This window comes from Anguilla rostrata, chromosome 12 (genome assembly GCF_018555375.3).
Source record: "Anguilla rostrata isolate EN2019 chromosome 12, ASM1855537v3, whole genome shotgun sequence".
Classification (NCBI taxonomy): domain Eukaryota; kingdom Metazoa; phylum Chordata; class Actinopteri; order Anguilliformes; family Anguillidae; genus Anguilla; species Anguilla rostrata.
This window is the reverse complement of record NC_057944.1, coordinates 25,768,600-25,791,099: the sequence shown is the minus strand read 5'-3', so window position 1 is coordinate 25,791,099 and position 22,500 is coordinate 25,768,600. Positions and strand designations below refer to the sequence as shown.

Sequence of the window (22,500 nt, the reverse complement as noted above, 5' to 3'; positions counted from 1 at the left end):
TAACTGTAGGGGTAAGGGGGTGTGGTTGTCTTAGTGACTGTAGGGGTAAGGGCTGTGTTAGTCTTCTCAACGTAGGGGTAATAGGGGATTGGTCTGTCTGTCTTCTGCTGTTGGGTAGGGTGGGGGTTGTTGGGCATGTAGGGTAGCATGTGGTTGTCTTGAGAACTGTAGGTAGGGCGTGGTTGCAGGGACGTGTGGGCAGTGGGTGCTGAGGTCTCTGAGTAACTGTAGGGGCACTAAAGTGTATGTAAAATATGTTAATAACCTCAGGTAGAATTTTGTAAGTAACTGCAGAGTATGGATGTGCTTGCTTAGTAACTGAAGCGGGTAAGGGGGTGTGGTTGTCTTAGTAACTGGCGGGGTAAGGGGGTGTGGTTGTCTTAGTAACTGGCGGGGTAAGGGGTGTCTTACTCTTAGTGTCCAGCTGGGCGGCGTACTTGGTGAAGCCCCGCAGGCACACCTGCTCCCCCAGCAGCTCCAGGAAGTCACGGAAGGCGGGCGTGGCCTCCTCGTTATTGTACATCTCCTCCTCCGTGCTCTGTCCCGCCCGACACAGCAGGATGCCCACCTTGTGCTTCTGACTCAGCTGCACGAGAGAGGGAGGAAGGGGAAGAGGGGGGAGGGGGGAGAATTATTACCATTTCTTTCATTAACATCCATCTGCGCTCAATATTATCTTTCCGGTTATTGATAGTGCATAAGTATGCAATACCCATTACACACTGAAAAGAACACCACTCATTCTGTATTGCAGTACAGCTGATTAGACCTTAAATTGGGAAGGGCAGAGGAAGGGGGGAGAGAGGAGGAAAGAAAGAGAGAGGGAGGGAAAGGAAGACAAACGGATGACTGTGCACAAGGCTGCTGCTAGTTCCACACGCAGACAGTGTGCTAAAGAAGACTTTAAAGTGCATTCATCCTATATCCTTTATGTTACTATAAATAGTAAACAAGTAAACAAAGTATACTTGTATACATTTATGTGCATGTCCACAATCATACACAGATCAGAGTAGGGATTTAGGACAAAATTAAACACGTTATAATTTTTCTAAATGTCTTTTTTATTTAGTTAATCCAATTTGTAATGCTATAGCAGTTGTTTAAAGAATTCCCTTAGCTAAGCAACTCCTCTGAAGAGTTACACTAGTGAGTAAGACTGGAGCGCTCAACACATAGTAGCAAGTATGTGTGGAGTGCCCCAGTTTTTGCTCCAGTACTCTCCCCCTTGGGACACGTTTCCTGGGTAAAGAATTCTGTAGTGATCAGGGTAGCTGGGTTTCCCCTCCTGTGCAGCCATGTACTGTTTATTTCTCTGAGAGCTCTTTAAAGGCAGATAAACACAGTGCTGCCGCGGTTGACCTTTGACCTGTGCCCGGGTGACCCGCTAGCTTGGCGGCGCGCCTCACCCCCTGCTCGTCCAGCTTGAGCAGCTGCTCGGCGACCTTGGGCACGGGGAGCGCCAGCCGCAGGCAGCCCACGCTCAGCTCCGGCACCACGTGCTCCAGCACCTCCTTCAGGGGCAGCCCCCGCACCACGCCGTGCCGCGCCGTGGAGGGCACCGCGTCCTCCAGGAGGGCCCCCCGCAGCGTCACCAGCTGGAGTGCAGAGGGACAGGGTCCGTCACGCGATTACAATCAGGACCCGGTCAATTCAGTCACACGATTACAATCAGGACCCGGTCAATTCAGTCACACGATTACAATCAGGACCCGGTCAATTCAGTCACACGATTACAATCAGGACCCGGTCAATTCAGTCACACGGTTACAATCAGGACCCGGTCAATTCAGTCACACGGTTACAATCAGGACCCGGTCAATTCAGTCACGCGATTACGATCAGGACCCGGTCAATTCAGTCACACGGTTACAATCAGGACCCGGTCAATTCAGTCACACGATTACAATCAGGACCCGGTCAATTCAGTCACACGGTTACAATCAGACCTCATTCAGTCACACGCATCAATCAGGACCCGCTCAATCAGTCCACGGTTACAATCAGGACCGGCAATTGCAGTCACACGGTTACAATCAGGACCCGCTCAATTCAGTCACACGGTTACAATCAGGACCGGTCAATTCAGTCACACGGTTACAATCAGGACCGGTCAATTCAGTCACCGGTTACAATCAGGACCGGTCAATTCAGTCACGAGTTACAATCAGGACCGCTCAATTCAGTCAGCGTTACAATCAGGACCAGTCAATTCAGTCACAGGTTACAATCAGGACCGGTCAATTCAGTCACCGTTACAATCAGGACCGGTCGAATCAGTGCACGATTACAATCAGGACCGGTCAATTCAGTCGATCAGCATTCATCAATCAGGATTGGATCAGAATGGCCATGTGACAACAAGAGAGAGCGTGCTGGTATAGTCACATGACTGATCACCAGACAAACAGCCAGTACGTGGTTACTGCAGTCTTGAGATTGACAACTGAGGATCAATGTGTTTTGAGTCTTACACAGACACGGACTGACAGACTGCACATGGTTCATACTTTCAGTCGCACACTTCTTGACAAGAGAGAGAGTGAAAAGAGTGCATTGACAGCTGGAAACTAGAGTTGTACTAAGGGGTGGGAGAATTTACTGCAGTCTGAACTGTAAAACTGACAGAGGGATAGAATAGCTCAATTCTGTCTACAATGACAGAAAAAATAAAATAAAAAAATTGAGGGGGTTCAGTGTGTATACTAACAGACAAACTTTACATTCGCAAAGTCACTCCAGGAAAACTACTCCATACAGGACCCACGGCTCAGAAGTTAAAGGTGGTTTCGGTGAAAGTGGTCAGAGCATGCCAAGATATCCAGTACCCTAACATCCTGTGCGGGGCTCAGGACCTATAGACGGCAGCAGGCTGACACAGTGTGTGTGCGTGCGTGCGTGTGTGTGCGTGCGTGTGCGTGTATGCGTGTGTGTGTGTGCTTCTGTTCCTAATCTAAAGCCCTTTCAGACTGTTTTGAGAAAGAAAGCTTCAGATCTCCACTCAGAGGAGCTCTGGGGATAATTTCCCAGCTGTGCTTTCCTGTGCATAAGACTGCACTACTAACAAACTCCAAATACCGGGAGCCAAATCGAGCTGCGCCGCGACGGGCCAATTTACCCACTAGCCTGTCCCGAGCCCAGAGCCATACGTGCTAACGTCACCGTATCATACAGAGCGCAGTCAAGACTTCACACAAGCTCAAAGCCAGCCTGAGTGCATTAGTGCTCACGGAAACATGACAATATTAGGCTGAATATTTCAGAATTTAGAACACGAGATGATCACACAGACGGGTCATTTCGAACGAAACACGACAGATGAGGTGGTATTACGAATGGGAAAACCTGACACGACTTCAGGGAGTAATGATATGGTCAAAATGCCGTAACACCGCACCGTTAATCTGATGTTGCGTGAACGCCCCCCTTCAGAGCGCGTGCCTCATTACACAGTAACAAATTCACTGAAATTACAGGCCATTTCATCTGAACAGCGCAGCAACTGCCAGAGAGAGGAAGTTCAATGCTCTGACTCACACAAGCATATCAGTCATGTTTTGAATTCTTGTCATGCCTGTTAAATGACCTGATTATGATGTGACTAGTCACATGGCTATGGGTGAGCAAGCCCGTGCAGCCCTGCACTACACCCATCTCTCAGCGGCCTAGCCCGCCTCGATCACAATGGCGCCCGTTACTGCAAGAAGCAACCCTGCGCAGCTGTTGCCGGGATACTCGGAATTCGGGCTGCAGCGATTATTCGGCTTGGTCGACAAAGTCAATCATAAACCATTATGGAATTAAATTCCAGCAGGAATTTATCATCCTGATGCCTGCCCACTCAAATGCTCAGTTGCAGTAAAACTAAGAATGGACCGCTCTGTGCTTTCTACATGTGCCTTGGGCGGGCACGGTGGCATAGTGGTTAGCACTGTCGCCTCACAGCAAGAAGGTCGTGTGTCCGAATCTCGGCTCGGGGCCTCTCTGCGTGGAGTTTGCATGTTCTCCCCGTGTCCGCGTGAGTTTACTCCGGGTACCCCGGTTTCCTCCCACACTCAAAGACGTGCATGTTAGGTGCGCTCCTGCAGGTGCCCTTGACCAAGGCACTTGCCCCAGAACTGGAGTTGGTCCCCGGGCGCAGCACAAGAGAAGTAGCTGCCCACTGCTCCTGGGTAACTAAGGATGGGTCAAATGCAGAGGACAAATTACCCCACGGGGTTCAATAAAGTATATCTTCTTCTTCTTCTTCTCAACACAGTGCGGTGAGGGATTCTGACACTCCAAAGGCAGCTGAGGAGCCCCCAGTAAGAACGCACTAAGACATACGTTATCTGAAGGGTGGGATTGTTTTCTCAACACTGAGCAAAAATGCAATGTGCGGTACAACACTGAAACAGACCCAGCATAAATCAATTCGTGTGGTGACAGAGCATGTACAGTGCCGTGAAAAAGTATGTGCCCCTTTCCTGATTTCCTGTTATTACTGCATATTTGTCACACTGAATGGTTTCAGATCTTTAAACATAATGTAATATTAGACAAAGGGAAAAGGAGTGAACACAAAACACCCACTCATGTGGAAAAAGTAACTGCCCCCTTAGTTACTCAATCAACCAACTAACCAAATTTAATTGATAATTAGATTCAGCAGATTAAACACAGCCAGGCTTGATTGCAGCCAGTACTGTTGAATCTTAACCTCAGTCATAGTGAACCTTACCATCCGAGTGAATCTGCTCAAATACATCAGTCTGGGAGGGGTTACAAAGCCATTTATAAAGCTCTGGCCGGACTGTGTGCTGTGAGTGTGGCAGTGTGAGGAGGCAGGGCCGAATGTGCTCTGGGTGCAGTAACCTTGTGAGCGTTGCTGGGGAGAGCCCAATGTAAATAAGGGCAGAACTGCCATTGTTCGGCCGTGGCTGAGGTGATGTGACCAGGCAGCCATTTAATCTGGCCTGGAAAAACAGCAATGCGACTAGAATAGCACTGAGCACATTACTCAGCAAAACAGACACGCACACACACTCTCACACACACACACACACACTCACCAACATATACGCATGGGCGCTCGCACGCACACACATGCACAGACACTTTCTCAAGCTTACACATAACACGACAACGTAATTTCCATTTATGCCTCCCTCTATCGTTCTATTGACAGAACTCAACCTGAAGAATCTCCTGTAGTTCACTGGTAATCCCTTTTATGAAATGAAAAGCTTCAAATTGCCCCTATGTCTCCTTTTACTAAGTTCGAAGAGATTAATCATCTTAAGTCATTGCACATAAGATTTATCGTTCATATCAGGAACCAATTTAGTTGCCCTTCTTTGAACTTTTTTCTACATGGTAGTCTGCCTGCATGCTGATTTCTGTGAGGACTTCATACTGTTCTGTGCTCTCCAAGCTGGAAGAAAGTGCTACAGCAATGGGGCTGTCCTACAGATGGGACCTGGTGCTCCAGTTTTGGAGAAAAGGGGGGCAAAATATGTTGAGATGCAGAAATAAGGCACTGTGTGGCTTTGGAAGATGGCTGTAGAGCTGTTTGGCTTGGCTCTGCTGGGCAGGTGGAATTCTCCTCTGCTACAGGGACAACCAGGGTGTGTTAAAGCAGAGAAAGACAACACACAAGTGTGCGCGTACCTCGCTGGTTCTGAAGATGAGCCGGTACTGGTACTGGTCCTTCAGCTCCTTTGTGTCTTCCAGCTTCTCCCTACGGATGCTGAGGGCCATGGGACCCAGCTTATCATCCGTCCCAAAGTAGTCCCAGTGCTCTGGAGGGAGGGAGGCAGAGGGGAGGGGAGAGCAAAACTGTCAAATCTGAACACTTCCGTAGTTAACTGCAGTATGGCCGAAAAGGGCCAGTGTGGGTGCCCAAGTGGGTGTCAAGTTTTTGTTTTAGCACAGCACTAAGACACCTGATTCAACTAATTAACCAATCAAAAAGACCTTGATAAGGAGAACCTATGACACAATGGTTCAAACATGCTGCTATCTTAATATGCAGTTTTAAACAGAAACTTCAACTGAAACTCAGCAAGGGCCAGGGAGTTAAGTCACCTTGACAGAAGGCAAAGAACGCAGAAAGAAATAAAGAAAACAATAAGAGATATGCTATCTTTCTTCACTAAATCTAGGCTCAACAGTTTGTTCTGGAATGTTTGTGTCTGATAAGGAAAAACAGAGACCTAGTCTTACTCATGGAATACACATGGAAACTCAGCTCAGGGGAATCATGTGCCTGAACCTTTGTCAGAAAAACATACAGCTACTTTATGACTGACAATGAGGGACAGCACAGTTTAATGCAACCAGCCAAAAATATTCATGAAACATCTAACCAAGAATAGTCAATGCTCCAGCATTTCCATCCTAATTAAACATGCAAACCATCTTGACTCAATAATTATTCGCTTTACACGCATATTCAATGAAAGCAGATGCAACTCCACTTGACTAAAGTAAAATACCATTCAAATGGTGGACCGTAACTCAATATTATCTATTAAAATCATAATCAGTAAACACAAAGTGTGTCTGCAATCAGACTTCAGTACCAATCAAGATACAGGAGTACTTAAAAAAAAAATTAAAAAAAAACACTCAGACAGTGTATTAATATTATGTCATGTTCCACAATCAGGGTGTTGAGTGTCTGAGGGTCTCTGCAGGCCTGTTACTGCTCAAACGGAGCGGTGTTTCCAGATGAAGTTTTGGGTTCCAGGTGAGGACCAAGAGGTGATAAATCACTTATTGGCCAGAGAATATCTGGATTTATCTGCAGTAAAGGCATGCGCCTGGTGTTGATTCTTCGTTGTGGGACTTGAAGTGATTCTGTAGAGGTTCTGACAAGGGCCCGGAGGCACCAGCCGCACTCCAGAAGTGAGGGGTTTATTTTTGGAGCAGTGACCTTTACTCGGAGCGCTGAAGAACCCTCCCGCTGGCTCGTTTAACGGCGCATTAACGCACTGGAATAAAAAGCGCTCCCCCGTCCAGGAGACGGCATTAGCATACAGAGACCTAGGGGCAGGACGCTCAGGCCCGGCAGTCAGAGATGCTCTTGGTTTTCAGGGCCAACTGAAGCCTTAATTATATAACGGGATGGCCTGTTGGTCTGCGGGACAGAGGCTAAGGTGTCCTGAGAGGTTCACAGCATTTTACAGGGTGGAGCCCATGGGAAACGTCACAGCTGTAGCAGTCCAGCCCCAGGGCTCCACCCCCCAGGTTCAATAAATTAAAAGGCGGGTAGCTATGCTGCACTATGCTATGCTACATTACGCTACACTATTCTATGCTGTGCTACGGCATGCTACGCTGCAGTGTGCTGCGATGTCCCATATTATTCAGTAATGTACTACCCAATGCTGTTCTGTCCTATGCTACACTGTGCTGCCCTGTGACATGCTACGTTACACTAAGCTATGCTACACTGTGCTGCCCTGTGACATGCTACGTTACACTAAGCTATGCTACACTGTGCTGCCCTGTGACATGGTATGTTACACTAAGCTATGCTACACTGTGCTGCCCTGTGACATGCTATGTTACACTAAGCTATGCTACACTGTGCTGCCCTGTGACATGCTATGTTACACTAAGCTATGCTACACTGTGCTGCCCTGTGACATGCTATGTTACACTAAGCTATGCTACACTGTGCTGCCCTGTGACATGCTATGTTACACTAAGCTATGCTACACTGTGCTGCCCTGTGACATGCTATGTTACACTAAGCTATGCTACACTGTGCTGCCCTGGGACATGCTACGTTACACTAAGCTATGCTACACTGTGCTGCCCTGTGACATGCTATGTTACACTAAGCTATGCTACACTGTGCTGCCCTGTGACATGCTATGTTACACTAAGCTATGCTACACTGTGCTGCCCTGTGACATGCTACGTTACACTAAGCTATGCTACACTGTGCTGCCCTGTGACATGCTACGTTACACTAAGCTATGCTACACTGTGCTGCCCTGTGACATGCTACGTTACACTAAGCTATGCTACACTGTGCTGCCCTGTGACATGCTACGTTACACTAAGCTATGCTACACTGTGCTGCCCTGTGACATGCTACGTTACACTAAGCTATGCTACACTGCAATGTACTGCACTATACTGCGGGCCTGCTACAAAGACCTTGCTTACTCTGTGATGTGCTATGCTATGCGATGCTATATCACGCTGTGCTTCTGCAAACCCCCCCTTTAAGGAAAAAGAGGTCCGATGGGCTCCGAATTCCTCCAGGTGAGTAATGTGTGAACAAAGGACTGAGTCAGAGGGAGAGAGGGAGCCGGAAGAGGAGGCGGCGTGTGCAGGAACAGAGAGTACCGGGGTAGCGGCGGGACGTCTCGGGTACAGAAACGCCGGCGCTAACAACGCGGCACGGCCCTGAAGAGGACCCGTAATCCCCAAACCGCCATGCGCGGAACCCGGAAGGAGGACAGCAGGCTGACGCTGTTGCTCATGGGGGGGGGGAGGAGAGGGGGACGCAGACGGCGGGCCTGTTTGTGAAACGCCAAGCGGGGCCCCACACGGGGAGCTCAGGCAGATCGCTCGAGATGAAAGATGATTGGCGCCGCTGGCGGCCGTTTGGCCCGGAGCCAGGAACGTCGAGCGGGGGGGGAGGGGGCATTCCTTATCTGCGAAAGGCTTGTTTTCCCAGACATCAGGCAGGTAGGGTTTTGTATTCGTGCCAAAACCCCCTGGAGCCAGTTTACCTCAGCCTGAGACCCCAGCTCAAACACTGGAGCGAGAGCACAGGGAGAGAGGAGAGGCCTGCACAGCTCCACTCCGGATTTACAAACTGATCAATACATCAATCTCTACTATGACACGCATTTTACCTTATTTTTAAAGGAACATGACTGTTTGACTCCTGGTGGTTTCCAAACCTATCCTTAAGTAGCCTCAATAAAAACTAAAAAATGTATAAAAACAAACCAAAAAAAAAAAACACAATAAGTCACCTGATAAGATATAGAATAGAAAACAAATAGAAAATTAGCAATTTTGAAAGACATTGAAAAGTGTTAGTGTTTGTTTGTGTGTGTGTGTGTGTGTGTGTGTGTGTGTGTAAACAGTCAGTGAAAGACATCGAGCGTTTTAAACCATTTCAGAGGTTTGAAAATGAAAGGTGAAGAGCCGGCAGCCTCTGACTGGGCTCCTGTCCGTGGGATTAAAGGGAGTCTGAGGGACGCGGCGGTGAGGGTACCTTTGCCGTGGAAGTAGTCCCTGTAGTAGCGCGCGCCCTGGTCCACGTGCTCCACGCTGTAGTGCTGCAGCGCCTCCAGCCGCCCCAGCTGCTGCTCGGGCTCCGCCTCCAGCACGGACACGCTGGCGTTGCTGCGGCGCAGGGTGAGCGCGCGCTCCGCCCCGCCCGAGGAGCTGAGGAAGCTGACGTTGCGCTCGCCGTGCCCGCCCGTCTCGTTGCGGAAGTGCGGGCAGCCCAGCAGGAGCTGGCCGGCGGGGCCGGCGGCGGCGGCGCAGTCGCCGGGCTCGGGCCCCTCGGGGGCCACGGGGCCCAGGTCCTCGGTGCTGGAGTGGCCCGGCTCGGGGCCGTCCGGCGCGGCGGCGCGAGAGGCGGCCAGCGTGGCGGCGGAGGCGCCGGTCGGGGTGTTCCGCGGCTGGCCCACGTAGGCCCGCTGGGCGGCCGCCTCGTGCAGGTCGAACAGCAGGCTCTGCACGTCGTAGTGCGCGAAGCTCCGGGGGCAGAGCCAGGAGCGCCCCGCCTCCGGGGGCCGGCCCTCCTCCCCCTCGCCCCGCCCCGCCTCCGCCTCCACGCGGCTGGCCCCGCGCAGCTTGCGGAAGAGCGAGGACGTGCCCAGCGAGGACTCCGTCCCGCCGCTCTTCTTCCTCACCCGGTTCTCCGGCCGGGCCGTGCTGCCCCCGTCGTCGGGGTGGAGCCCGGGCGTCTGGGAGGCGGGCGGGGCCGGGGGCGGGGCCTCGGCCCGCAGGAGCTCCCCCAGGCGGGCGGGGGCGGTGCTGCGCTGGTCGGGCCGCTCCTGGTGGAACTGGCTCAGCATGTCGAAGAAGCTCTGCTCCGGGAAGGCCTGCACGTCGATGGAGGAGGTGCTGCCGTACTCGCGGAAGAGCCCCGCCCGCACCTCCGCCTCCGCCTCGTCCTGCTCGCTCAGCGTCACCTCGCTGCTGGAGCGCTGCCGCAGCGGCACCGGCCGGAAGGCCCCGCCCCCCAGCCCGTCGCGGAACTCCGTGTCTTTGGAGCGGCGGTGGGGGAGCCGGGCCGGGCCCCCCCGCACCAGCCCCGCCCCCACGCCCGCGCCCGCGCCGTGCCCGTTCTCCAGCAGCGACTCGTGGGACCGCTCCCTGCGCGGGGGCCACTCCTTTATGCGCGCCCGCACCCCCATCTTGGGCACGGACGTGCGGGGCGGGCCGGAGGGCTCCAGGGGGGCGGGGCCGGGGGAGTGCCCGTTGGGGAGGCGGAAGGCGGTGGGCGGGGGGCAGAAGCCGGCGGCCCCGCCCCCGGCCTCCAGCAGGTCTCTGTACGCGCTCATGGTCCGTCCGGGGAACTCACGGCCCGGCAGCAGGGAGGGGCTCCAGGGGCCGGCATCCCGCGCCAGGGCGGGGGCAGAGGGAGGGCAGGGGGGACCCCAAACGCACGCTGCTGCTGCTGCTATGGGCTCCACCCAAACACATCGCTGGGGGGGGGGGAGGGGAGCGTCCGGACACCCTGCTCTCTTCTCCCCTCGTCACAGTGCTGGACTACTGTTCTGGGTCTCTGTCAGGACAGCTCTGTAAGACACACACACATGCACACACACATTTAAACTCTTCATCTGAACCCACATTAGACAAAAAGAACAAAGGCCAAGTTTTATGATGTCAATGATGTCATGATTTATCATCTACCCAACATTAATGTCAATCAACATCATACAGACTGTAATCAGTTCATTTGCAGAAATATCTTGTAACAGGCATTCAGAGAGACAAAGAGCAATGCGCATTCTTCAAACTGAGAGGCTGCTAGTGGCAGATCAAAGAGAGCAACACACACACACACGCTTCCAGCTACAGAAGTCTTTACAGACATTATCATTCAACTTTATCTACCCACTACCCACACACTGCTACCAACTGGAGCCTGAATGCAATTCAGCCAGTAATTAACTGTTATTAATTTGGTAATTACTGCTATTAACCATAATTACATTCATAAGAGTCTGTAACCGGAAAACTGCAGCCAGCGCTGAAGTGTGTGAGTGCATGTCTGTGCGTGTGTGGTGTGTGCATGCGTCCTGTCTTTGATGGGACAGGTGTGAAAGGATAGAGACAGAGAGGGAGAGGGAAAGAGGGGGGGAAGCAGGTGAGATTTAAAGCAGGGTTTCTCCCTTTCAAGATAATCTTCAGGAAGCTGGACAGACAGACAGGGGTATTATTACCATCTGCTGGATTACACTTCTAACACCTCCCCCCACCCCCCACCCCAAAACACAGGCACCCTCCACTGCCTCGACGCTGCATAGCACAGAATCCAGTCCCTGGACTGCCCGACTCTCAGCACAGCGCAGGATCCAGTCCCTGGACTGCCCGACTCTCAGCACAGCGCAGGATCCAGTCCCTGGACTGCCTGACTCTCAGCACAGCGCAGGATCCAGGCCCTGGACTGCCCGACTCTCAGCACAGTGCAGGATCCAGTCCCTGGACTGCCCGACTCTCAGCACAGCGCAGGATCCAGGCCCTGGACAGCCCGACTCTCAGCACAGTGCAGGATCCAGTCCCTGGACTGCCCGACTCTCAGCACAGTGCAGGATCCAGTCCCTGGACTGCCCGCCCCGCCCGTTAGGCCGCTCACAGCGAGCCCGAAGGCCAAGGCAGCGCTGAGGAGCGAACCCCTTCCGCGCTGCAGAGACGGCTCCATTCCACTGGCAGAGTGCTTGTGGACGCCCCACTGTTTCACCCGAGCCCCCTCAGCAGGCCCGTCACCGTGACGATGGGGGTCCTGTAATGCGACCAGGGCGGGGCTATTTAACACCGTGTCCCCGTGCCGCCCTGCTTTCGCCTGATTGGATTAGCCATCATTAGTTAGCCGGCTAGCAGCGCAGCGCGGCACGCACAGCGCAACCCTGCTGGGGTCACTGCAGCTAGCCACGCAGCGGCGCATTAGCGCTGGACAATAATACTGCCCTCTTTGCCCCCTTCTCTCCTTCCCTCCTCCTTTCTCTCTTTCCATCTCTCTTAAGGGAGCTTGAGAGAGAGTGGCAGCAGTGTAGTATAATGGGTAAGGAGCTGGTCTTGTAACCTAAAGGTCACAGGATCGATTCCCAGGTAGGACACTGCTGTTGCACCCCTGAGCAAGGTACTTAACCTGCATTGCTTCAGTGCATATCCAGCTGTATAAATGGATGCTGTGTAAAAAGTTCTGTAAGTCGCTCTGGATAAAAGCGTCTGCCAGTTATGTAATGCAGAAAAGAGGAAAATCATTTGTTATGTTTTATATATTATATTCAAAATTATTGCTTTCTCCACTAACTTAAAATCATTCTGTTAAGAAGCATTAGTGGTAATATATGCCATGTTCGTAAAGCATTAAAGATTTGGGGGGATGGGAAAAAGGGGGGATAGGGAAAGAGAGGGAGGATGAGAGAGAGGTGGAGGGAGAGAGGGAGAGAGAGAGGGGGAGAGGAGGGAGGGAGAGAGAGAGTGAGGGAGAGAGAGGGAGAGAGGGAGTGAGGGAGAGAGGGAGAGGGAGAGAGAGAGGGGAGGGACAGAGGGAGAGAGAGTGAGGGGAGAGAGGGGAGGGGGGAGGGAGAGAGGGATGAGGGAGAGGGGAGGGACAGAGGGAGAGAGAGGGGGAGGAGGAGGGAGAGAGAGTGAGGGGAGAGAGGGGAGGAAGAGGAGAGAGGGAGTGAGGGAAGGAGGGGAGAGAGGGGGGACGAGGAGGAGAGTGAGGGAGAGAGAGGGGGGAGGGAGTGAGGGAGGGAGACAGTAAAGTTATAAATAGAGGCGCTCTGGAGAAGCCTGGGGGAGTGTCCGGGTTTAACCCCTCCCCCCTCTGCACTCCTCCTCATGCTCTCCCGCTCTCTCTCCCTCCATCCCCACCTGCCCCACAGCAAAAGAAAGACATAACACACAAAGGAAGGGAGGGACAGGACAGAGAGAGAGAGAGAGAATGAGTAAGGGAGAGAGAAAGGAGGTTAGAGATAGCAAAGATGGCAGCAGCCTCTTGTTCGCTGAACCACACTGACTGGCTTTAATGTGAAAGTCACATGGAATCAGCTTTCATAAGGACGCCCATTCACTGCCCCGCATAAAAAGGCAGATCTGCATCTCTCTCTCTCTTTCAGCTGTCCCTCTCTCTTTCTCTCCCCCTCTGCATCTCTCCCCCTCTCTCTCGCTCAGCTGTCCCTCTCTCTCTGTTCCCTACCTCTCCCTTTCTCAGTCAGAGTCCCAGAGGGTCTGAGGTGTGTATCCAGTGTCCCGTTGGTGAGTGTGCAACCACAGACAGTCCCACACTCGGGACGAACGGCCTTTTCGTGCCGGAACCCAACCAAACCAAGAAAACGAGACGATGCCCACCATGATAATAAAACAGCTCTCTCCGATAGGCTGGAGCTGGATCAGCCACAGCTCGGATTGGCCACAACTCAGATCAACCAAGTTTTTGTTCCTTTTGCAGAGGCTTGGCTTGTGGTTGGCCTCCGGGCAGAGTTTTTTCGGTTGGAGGTTTATTGCGCTCTTAAATAATAACAGTAAAGTCGGAGAGCACTTCTAACACCCAACACTGGCTGAAATCCATCTGATCGGCATCCATTTCTATTTTGTCTGCTGTCATGATGAACAGCTGTAATAAATCATTTGAAAAGTTTCCCCTGAATTTAAATGAACTTAAATAGAAGAGAAATGCATTACTGTAATACCACTTTAAGTCTGAATGTAGGAGAGGCAGGTCGAGCTTCCTCTGGCTCACGCAGAAGTGAGTTTCTGGTCGGATTCTTTTTTTGCACGCCCCTTGCAGACAGTCGAGTTCTGAAGACGACACAGTTCTCATGGAACTCGTGGTTTGTTTATTGTGGAAAAGAAACTCATTGAGAGCAGCAGCAATGTATCGCTTCATTGTGTTGGTGGAAAAGGAAGTTTCCACGGCAGTCCCGTGGGGTAGGGTGGGGAGTGTGTGTGTGTGTGTTGGGGGGGTGAGCGGCTATGGATAGAAAGCCTGAGGGTTTCTCCTAAAATGTCCTACAAGATATCCTATCAGTCCCAGTCCCAGATTACATAGACAGCTGCAAGCTAAAAGAAAGACTCCTTTCTTCCTTTTCTGTGTGTGTGAGCGCATGAGCGTGTGTGTGCGTGCATGCAAGTGCGTGAGTGTGTGTATTTGATGGTGCACGTGCGTGAGTGTTTGTGTGCGTGTGCGTGAGAGTGTGTGTGCATGTGTATTTGATGTGCATGTGCGTGAGAGCGTGTGTGTGTGTGTGTGCGGGTGAGGGTGCGTGCGTGTCTGCAGGTGTGTAAGAGTGAGAGTGTGTGGGTATCTGTTGGATGGTGCGCGTGTATGCGTGTGCGTGAGTGTGTGTGTGTGTGTGTGTGTGTGTATTTGATGGTGCACGCCTGTGCATGTGCGTGTGTGTGTGTGCATTAGCACAGGGGGAGTGCTCTGTGCTGCAGGCAGAGAGCGGCTCCAGCACAGTGACAGGGTGGGTGTGTGTGTATGTGTGTGTGTGTGTGTGTGTGTGTGTGTGTGTGTGTGTGTGCGTGAGAGTGAGTGTGTGTGTGTGAGTGTGTGTGTGAATTGTGTGGTGCAGTGTGCATGGTGTGGGTGTGTGATTAGATGTGTGAGTGTGTGTGCAGCAGTAGAGGTCGGGTGCTGCTTATGTCTGTGGTAGAGTGTGTGCATTAGCACAGGGGGGCGTGAGTCGTCGCGTGGGCGTGAGAGGTGTGGGCGTGTGTGTGCGTGTGTGTGTGTGAGTGCGTGAGAGTGTGTGAGTGTGTGCGTGTGCGTGTGTGAGTGCGTGAGAGTGTGTGTGTGTGTGTGTGTGTGTGTGTGTGTGTGTGTGTATGTGTGTATGTGTGTGAGTGTGTGTGCGTGTGTGTGTGCGTGAGAGTGTGTGCATTAGCACAGGGGGAGTGCAGTGCACTGCAGGCAGAGAGCGGCTCCAGGGTGCTGTTTAATTCTCCTAATTGCTCCTGTGGTAATGAGCGGGGCCTGTGAAGCAGCGGCGGGGCGTGAGCTCCGTCAGACAGAGGGGCTCCTCAGAGAGGCGGGCCCCTGATCACAGCGCGCCGCAGCGCCGCGGCGGGGCGTGGCCCGGGCCGGTAATGCCCTAATCACAGCTCTACCTGCTCAAAGGAGGCTTCCAGCGGGAGCCCCTCTCCCCGGGAGCTCAGAGACAGAGGGGAGACACGGCGGCAGGTGGGCTGAGGTGACTGACGGCCGGGAGGGGGGGTGATGGGAGATGCTAGCGGTGCAGCCTGGATGGGTGTGGTGGCTTCCCAGCGTGAGTGACAGCAGCCTTGGTACGAAATGGGAAAAAGAGGCACAAGCTCACAGGCAGGCGTGGCCTCCTGCTCTGCTTCTCTCGGGGTTGTGTTTGATCCTTTAGGGCGATTCACAGGCTGAGCGGCCCCAGCGGCCCCAGCTCGCCCCGCCTGAGCCTGAGAACCGAGTCGCTGGTGTGACCACGCCCCGCCGTTTTTCACCGCCGCCCTCGCCCTCGACCAGAGCGCAGCCAGCAGGGCGGCGCTGTCTACGGGTGGGCTCCTGGCCGTCTGGCTGCTCGTAAAGCAGGACGCCAAACCTCGGCCCAACAGCCAATCAAATCCCCTCCCCCCAGCGGGCGGCGATGGGGCCGCCGCCTTGCACGACTAGAGTCTGTCTGTCACTTCTCCCGCCACGCCCCCCTCCCTCCGCCGATGAAGACGATGGCGATGATGATTCTTTGAAGGTGTCTATTCCTGGTGTGTGACAGATGTGCTCCCCATCGCTGCGGTGGGCTTGGGCCGAGAGGAGGAAAGAGAGGGGAGGAGAGGCGGCCCCCGGCCCCCGCTGATGTAATGGGAGGAGACGGCAGCGGATTCTGACAGCTGGTGAAGGGGGGGGGGGGGTTAGAGGAAGTGGGGGAGGGAGGAGAGCGGGGAAGGTCACAGCGCTCTGTCTGAGGGGAACAGAGAAGTTTGGCGAGTCACAGGAAGCTGACTGCAGAGGCGTGTACGGGCTCTCCCGCGCCCCTGAAAGAACAGGACCGCCCAGATGTGGGAGGAGCTTCACCGGGCACCGGAGAGCTTGACTGATTAACACCTGCTGATTGACAGCGGCACTGATTCAAGGTCCCCGTCCATCATCCAGAAGATGAGGGCGTCATGGGAACCGTGCCTCTGCGGGACTGACCTTGACGGCATGGTTTGTTTGGGGAAGGCTCTCGCCCCGGGGCTGTTTGTGATGCTAACAGCAGCTCTCTGCTCAGCTGTATTTACCCCTCCAACAGGGCGAGGCAGAGCCAGGACCCTGTCCCACAGTCAGAGGGGTCCTGAGCCCAAAATCAGCTGCCTAAACACCACAACACCAGCCACAAAACTCCAACTGTCCTGACATTCCTAAACACCACAACACCAGCCACAAAACTCCAACTGTCCTGACATCTCTAAACACCCCAACACCAGCCACAAACCACCAACTGTCCTGACATCCCTAAAACACCCCAACACCAGCCACAAACCTCCAACTGTCCTGCCATCCCTAAACACCCCAACACCAGCCACAAAACTCCAACTGTCCTGACATCCCTAAACACCCCAACACTAGCCACAAAACTCCAACTGTCCTGCCATCCCTAAACACCACAACACCAGCCACAAACCTCCAACTGTCCTGACATCCCTAAACACCCAACCCCACCACAAACCCAACTGTCTGACATCCCTAAACACCCAACACGCCACAACTCCAACTGTCCTGCCATCCCTAAACACCCCAACACCAGCCACAAACCTCCAACTGTCCTGACATCCCTAAACACCCCAACACCAGCCACAAACCTCCAACTGTCCTGACATCCCTAAACACCCCAACACCAGCCACAAAACTCCAACTGTCCTGCCATCCCTAAACACCCCAACACCAGCCACAAACCTCCAACTGTCCTGACATCCCTAAAACACCCCAACACCAGCCACAAACCTCCAACTGTCCTGCCATCCCTAAACACCCCAACACCAGCCACAAACCTCCAACTGTCCTGACATCCCTAAAACCCCAACCACACAACTCAAACTGCTCATCCAAAACCCCCAAACCCAGCCACAAAACTCCAACTGTCCTGCCATCCCTCCGCTTGGCTCCAGTAATGGAATGATTGTGCAACCTTTTCATGCTTAACGTGAAACAAAGTGAAACCACAAGTAGTGGGCACAAATAGCATCAGCTTATAGCAAGCTGAGAGATCACTGGCGGGTGCTTGGTGTCATGAACCCCAGTACTAACACTGTTCAGGAGCCCATGACTGGCAGATGACACCGGTGATCTGATACATCAGTGGGCTCTAAAAGGATCAAATCCAGCTTGATATATGATCCAGTCTTCAAAATAAAAAGTTCCTACCTACGTCTACATATACCTGTATATACCTTTATACTCATCTACGCTAAACCAATGCCCTGGAGCTGTTTCCCAGAACACATCATCACACCACACAGCACACAGGTGGAGGAGAAAGGGAACCATTGCACACACTACTAATCCCACAGATACTTACAAACAGGAGGCACACTACCCTGAGCTTGACTCCGTCTCAGACTCACAAGCACAGACACACACGAACAAACACACGCATGCACAAACACACACACACACACACACACACATGTCCGCACACAACCCAAAAAGATCTACATCAAAAACAAAGACATGTAAACGCAGACTCCTATGCCTCAAAGGGCCTTGATGAAAAACACAGAAACGCACGAGCACACACACACAAAGGGTCTTTCAAACAGTCTCTATCTCCCTCTCTCTCTCTCTCACACACACACACACACACACACACAGTCACACACACACACACACACACACACAAAGGGTCTTTCAAACAGTCTCTCTATCTCCCTCCCTCTCTCACACACAGTCACACACACACACACACACACGCGCACATCAAACAGGCTGCCGCACACTGTGTAGTGTGATAAAGGCCTCTAAGAAAAGCGGTTAGCTAATTCTAAATAAACACACAACTCCCATGGATTACAAAACTATTTTATTAAATAAATATAAAATGCTTGTAAATGCTGTGGGGAAACCAGATAGTGAACTATACGGCGAAACTAACTAAAAAAAAACCTGAAAGAGAACCGGCTGTTCTTATCAGATAGTTCACCAGACCCACGTGACGCAGCAGGCTTCGGGCAAATGCCGAGGACTCGACCCCTGAGACAGCTCTCAACGGACAGACCGCTGATCCCCGAGACCGCGTCGCTCCGGAGGAAAACGGACATCAATCACACGAGCACATCAAGGCCCGAGGATCAAAAAAACACAGACCGGCTGCGACAAGCGGGCGTAAAAACGCAGGCGGAGACCGAACGCATCGGCGCAAACATACGCCGTACCGAGACGTGGCGTAGGAACAGGCTTCCTGTACGGCGAAATTCGAACGGATGTCTGTTACAAAGGGCTTATTGTCGCACGACACTAGGATTCACAAGCTGTTGAACTCTGGATGAAGCCCGAGCAAGGGCCATTGTCGACAGAGAGCAGAAGTGTGTGGAATCCCGAGGATGTGCAGTGTGGAGTTTGTAGTTTTTACTGGCCAATTTAGACGGCATCAAGCATGCTCGAAGAACAGCGTTTCCCAGGCGTTTCAATGCGTGAAACTGCCCAGATGGAAACGTGCTGAGATAAACGGCTTCTCCCAGAGAGCCCTGGGCCGACTGAAAAGACAGCCAGGAACCGGCTGAGAAACTGCCCCTTCACAGAGCAATCCTGTTTTAAAGAACATCTTTGAGTCTTAAGTTTAAAGATTAGATTAGAGAAGGATACACATTATAGGATTTTTCCCCCATGTGCTAAACTATAATAATGTAAACATATAATAACATGATAACATAATGCATTCAGTCGCTGTACTTTTTACTGCAACAAAGTTATTCTGAGAAAAAAGGATGATTGCTGTTAATGAAGGGTGTATTTTGTCCCAAGTACACTGTGACTCCAAAGGCTAAGTTACTCATTGAGTAAATAAATCCACAAGTTATGATTTATTAATCCAAGTTATGTGCTGTATTAATAAATCAGTCTTTTAAGAGTCAAACACAGGGACATCCAACTAAAAACGTCCCCAGGTCCCAGTGTCCACACACTTAACATCATTCACAAATGAATATTTAATCAATAGCTGAAGTTACTCGAAGGTCCTCAAACGCTGATTGGATTTTCACTGCATAACCTTCAAAAGCCTTTCCCTGAAAGGGCCTGCAGCACAGAGCTCTGTGAATGAGCCCCGCGGTGCTGTGACTGCTGTTAGCGCTCACTCACAGAGCTCTGTGAATGAGCCCCGCGGTGCTGTGACTGCTGTTAGCGCTCACTCACAGAGCTCTGTGAATGAGCCCCGCGGTGCTGTGACTGCTGTTAGCGCTCACTCACAGAGCTCTGTGAATGAGCCCCGCGGTGCTGTGACTGCTGTTATCTCTCACTCACAGAGCTCTGTGAATGAGCCCCGCGGTGCTGTGACTGCTGTTAGCGCTCACTCACAGAGCTCTGTGAATGAGCCCCGCGGTGCTGTGACTGCTGTTAGCGCTCACTCACAGAGCTCTGTGAATGAGCCCCGCGGTGCTGTGACTGCTGTTAGCGCTCACTCACAGAGCTCTGTGAATGAGCCCCGCGGTGCTGTGACTGCTGTTATCTCTCACTCACAGAGCTCTGTGAATGAGCCCCGCGGTGCTGTGACTGCTGTTAGCGCTCACTCACAGAGCTCTGCGAATGAGCCCCGCGGTGCTGTGACTGCTGTTACCGCTCGCTCACAGAGCTCTGTGAATGAGCCCCGCGGTGCTGTGACTGCTGTTAGCGCTCACTCACAGAGCTCTGTGAATGAGCCCCGCGGTGCTGTGACTGCTGTTACCGCTCGCTCACAGAGCTCTGTGAATGAGCCCCGCGGTGCTGTGACTGCTGTTAGCGCTCGCTCACAGAGCTCTGTGAATGAGCCCCGCGGTGCTGTGACTGCTGTTAGCGCTCACTCACAGAGCTCTGTGAATGAGCCCCGCGGTGCTGTGACTGCTGTTAGCGCTCACTCACAGAGCTCTGTGAATGAGCCCCGCGGTGCTGTGACTGCTGTTAGCGCTCACTCACAGAGCTCTGTGAATGAGCCCCGCGGTGCTGTGACTGCTGTTAGCGCTCACTCACAGAGCTCTGTGAATGAGCCCCGCGGTGCTGTGACTGCTGTTACCGCTCGCTCACAGAGCTCTGTGAATGAGCCCCGCGGTGCTGTGACTGCTGTTAGCGCTCAGTCACAGAGCTCTGTGAATGAGCCCCGCGGTGCTGTGACTGCTGTTAGCGCTCACTCACAGAGCTCTGTGAATGAGCCCCGCGGTGCTGTGACTGCTGTTACCGCTCGCTCACAGAGCTCTGTGAATGAGCCCCGCGGTGCTGTGACTGCTGTTAGCGCTCAGTCACAGAGCTCTGTGAATGAGCCCCGCGGTGCTGTGACTGCTGTTAGCGCTCACTCACAGAGCTCTGTGAATGAGCCCCGCGGTGCTGTGACTGCTGTTAGCGCTCACTCACAGAGCTCTGTGAATGAGCCCCGCGGTGCTGTGACCCAGCGCGGCTTCAGGCCACGTTACGCAGTCCCGACAAACACAGTTACGAACACAATCAAATACACACATGCGTGAGGACACACAGGCATGTATGCAAGTGCTCGCTCACGTGAACACACACGCACAGACACGCACAGACACACACACGCACAGGCACGCACACACGCAAGCACAGACACGCACAGACACACGCACGCGCACGCGCACGCGCACACACACACACACACACACACACCGATCCACGTGACACCAGAGCTCAGTGTTTAAACCTTCAGCCGGGGTTCTGGGACCCTGACTGCTAGGAGGGGGGGAGGGCTAGGCACCATCACGCGCTCATCACCTCTCGCGATCCTCCGGGGCAGGCGGGGGCGGGGCTGCAGGTGGGCGTGTCTCACAGGTGCGCAGGGGAGGCGGAGTCTCTGTCTCTGAGGTCTGCAGGCGAGGGCTGGATGGGATTCTCTGTGCAGAAGAGAAATATTAGGGTTACAGCTGTGTGCTGGAACACCGTGTAACACTAAGCATGTGAGTGGGCAGCATCAGCAGATCACCTGACCACGACCTTTCACCTCATATTTCTACTCAGTGGTTTCGGCTATTTCAGCCACACCTATTGCTAACAGGTGCATATAATCAAGCATACAGCCATGCAATCTCCATAGACAAACTTTGGCATTAGAATGGGTTGTACTGAAGAGCTCAGTGACTTTCAACGTGGCACTGTCAAAGGATGCACCTTTCCAACAAGTCAGTTCGCCAAAGTTCTTTGTCAAAGTTCATGCTAGAGTTGCCCCGGCCAACTGTAAGTGCTGTTATCGTGAAGTGGAAAGGTCTAGGAGCAACAACAGCTCAGCTGCAAAGCAGTAGGATACACAAGCTCACAAAACGTGGCTGCAGACAGTTTGGAGAAGGCCATTTCCTGTTTCAGCATGACAATGCCCCCGTGCACAAAGCCAGGTCTATAAAGAAATGGTTTGGTGTGGAAGAACTTCACTGGCCTGCACAGAGCCCTGACCTCAACCCCATCAAACACCTTTGGGATCAACTGACACGCCAACTGTGAGACAGGCCTTATTGCCCAAAATCACTGCCCATCTTCACTAATGCTCCTGTGGCTGAATGGAATTGAATCCCCACAGCCATGTTCCAAAATCTAGTGGAAAGCCTTCCCAGAAGAGTGGAGGCTATTAGCAGCAAAGGGGTGGGACCAACTCCATATTTATGGAATGGGATGTTTAACAAGCACATATGGGTGTGCTGTTCAGGGGTCCACATACTTTTGGCCATGTAGTGTAGGCCTACATCTAGTGATATATCTACTTGTCTGATTGAGAAAACAAAATAGTTGGCAAATGACATCACTATAAAAAAGTTCCTCAATCAATGCTCTCTTCTTGGTTGGAATTTGAAAAAAGTGGGGTCACGTTGCACGGACTTCTGGGAGGCCATGACTCTCAGTCCTCCCAGGTTTGTTTGAACACAACAGCTGGTTTGTATGAACGCTCGCTCTCGCACATTTGAGTTTCGGAACAATACTCGATACACCAGCCAAGAACTACTGTGCTGCTATGAGCTCGAGGTAGCATGTGAGTAGGTGTTTGGAACGCAGCCCAGAAGGCCTCATCTCTCATCTCTGAACCAGAGAAAATGACACGATACAGGAACTATAGCCTGATAGCATCAGCACCCACACCGCTGCGTATCTGAGAATGTTTGGGTCAGTCT

The 22,500-nt window shown here is 52.6% G+C and overlaps 1 protein-coding gene across 2 annotated transcripts in view; it reads right to left on the bottom strand.

Moving 5' to 3' along the window:
• The window catches only part of sipa1l3 (signal-induced proliferation-associated 1 like 3), a 78,527-nt gene that overhangs the window by 31,650 nt on the left and 24,377 nt on the right, over positions 1-22,500 (bottom strand). For both annotated transcript variants that reach the window (XM_064302226.1, XM_064302227.1), the window contains exons 2-6: positions 21,119-21,237; positions 9,227-10,764; positions 5,650-5,780; positions 1,410-1,598; positions 412-586 (exon numbers count right to left, since the gene is read on the bottom strand). In XM_064302226.1, coding sequence (XP_064158296.1) covers positions 412-586; positions 1,410-1,598; positions 5,650-5,780; positions 9,227-10,526 — 1,795 coding nt within the window. In that variant the 5' untranslated portion in view covers positions 10,527-10,764; positions 21,119-21,237. The remainder of the gene's footprint in view (positions 1-411; positions 587-1,409; positions 1,599-5,649; positions 5,781-9,226; positions 10,765-21,118; positions 21,238-22,500) is intronic.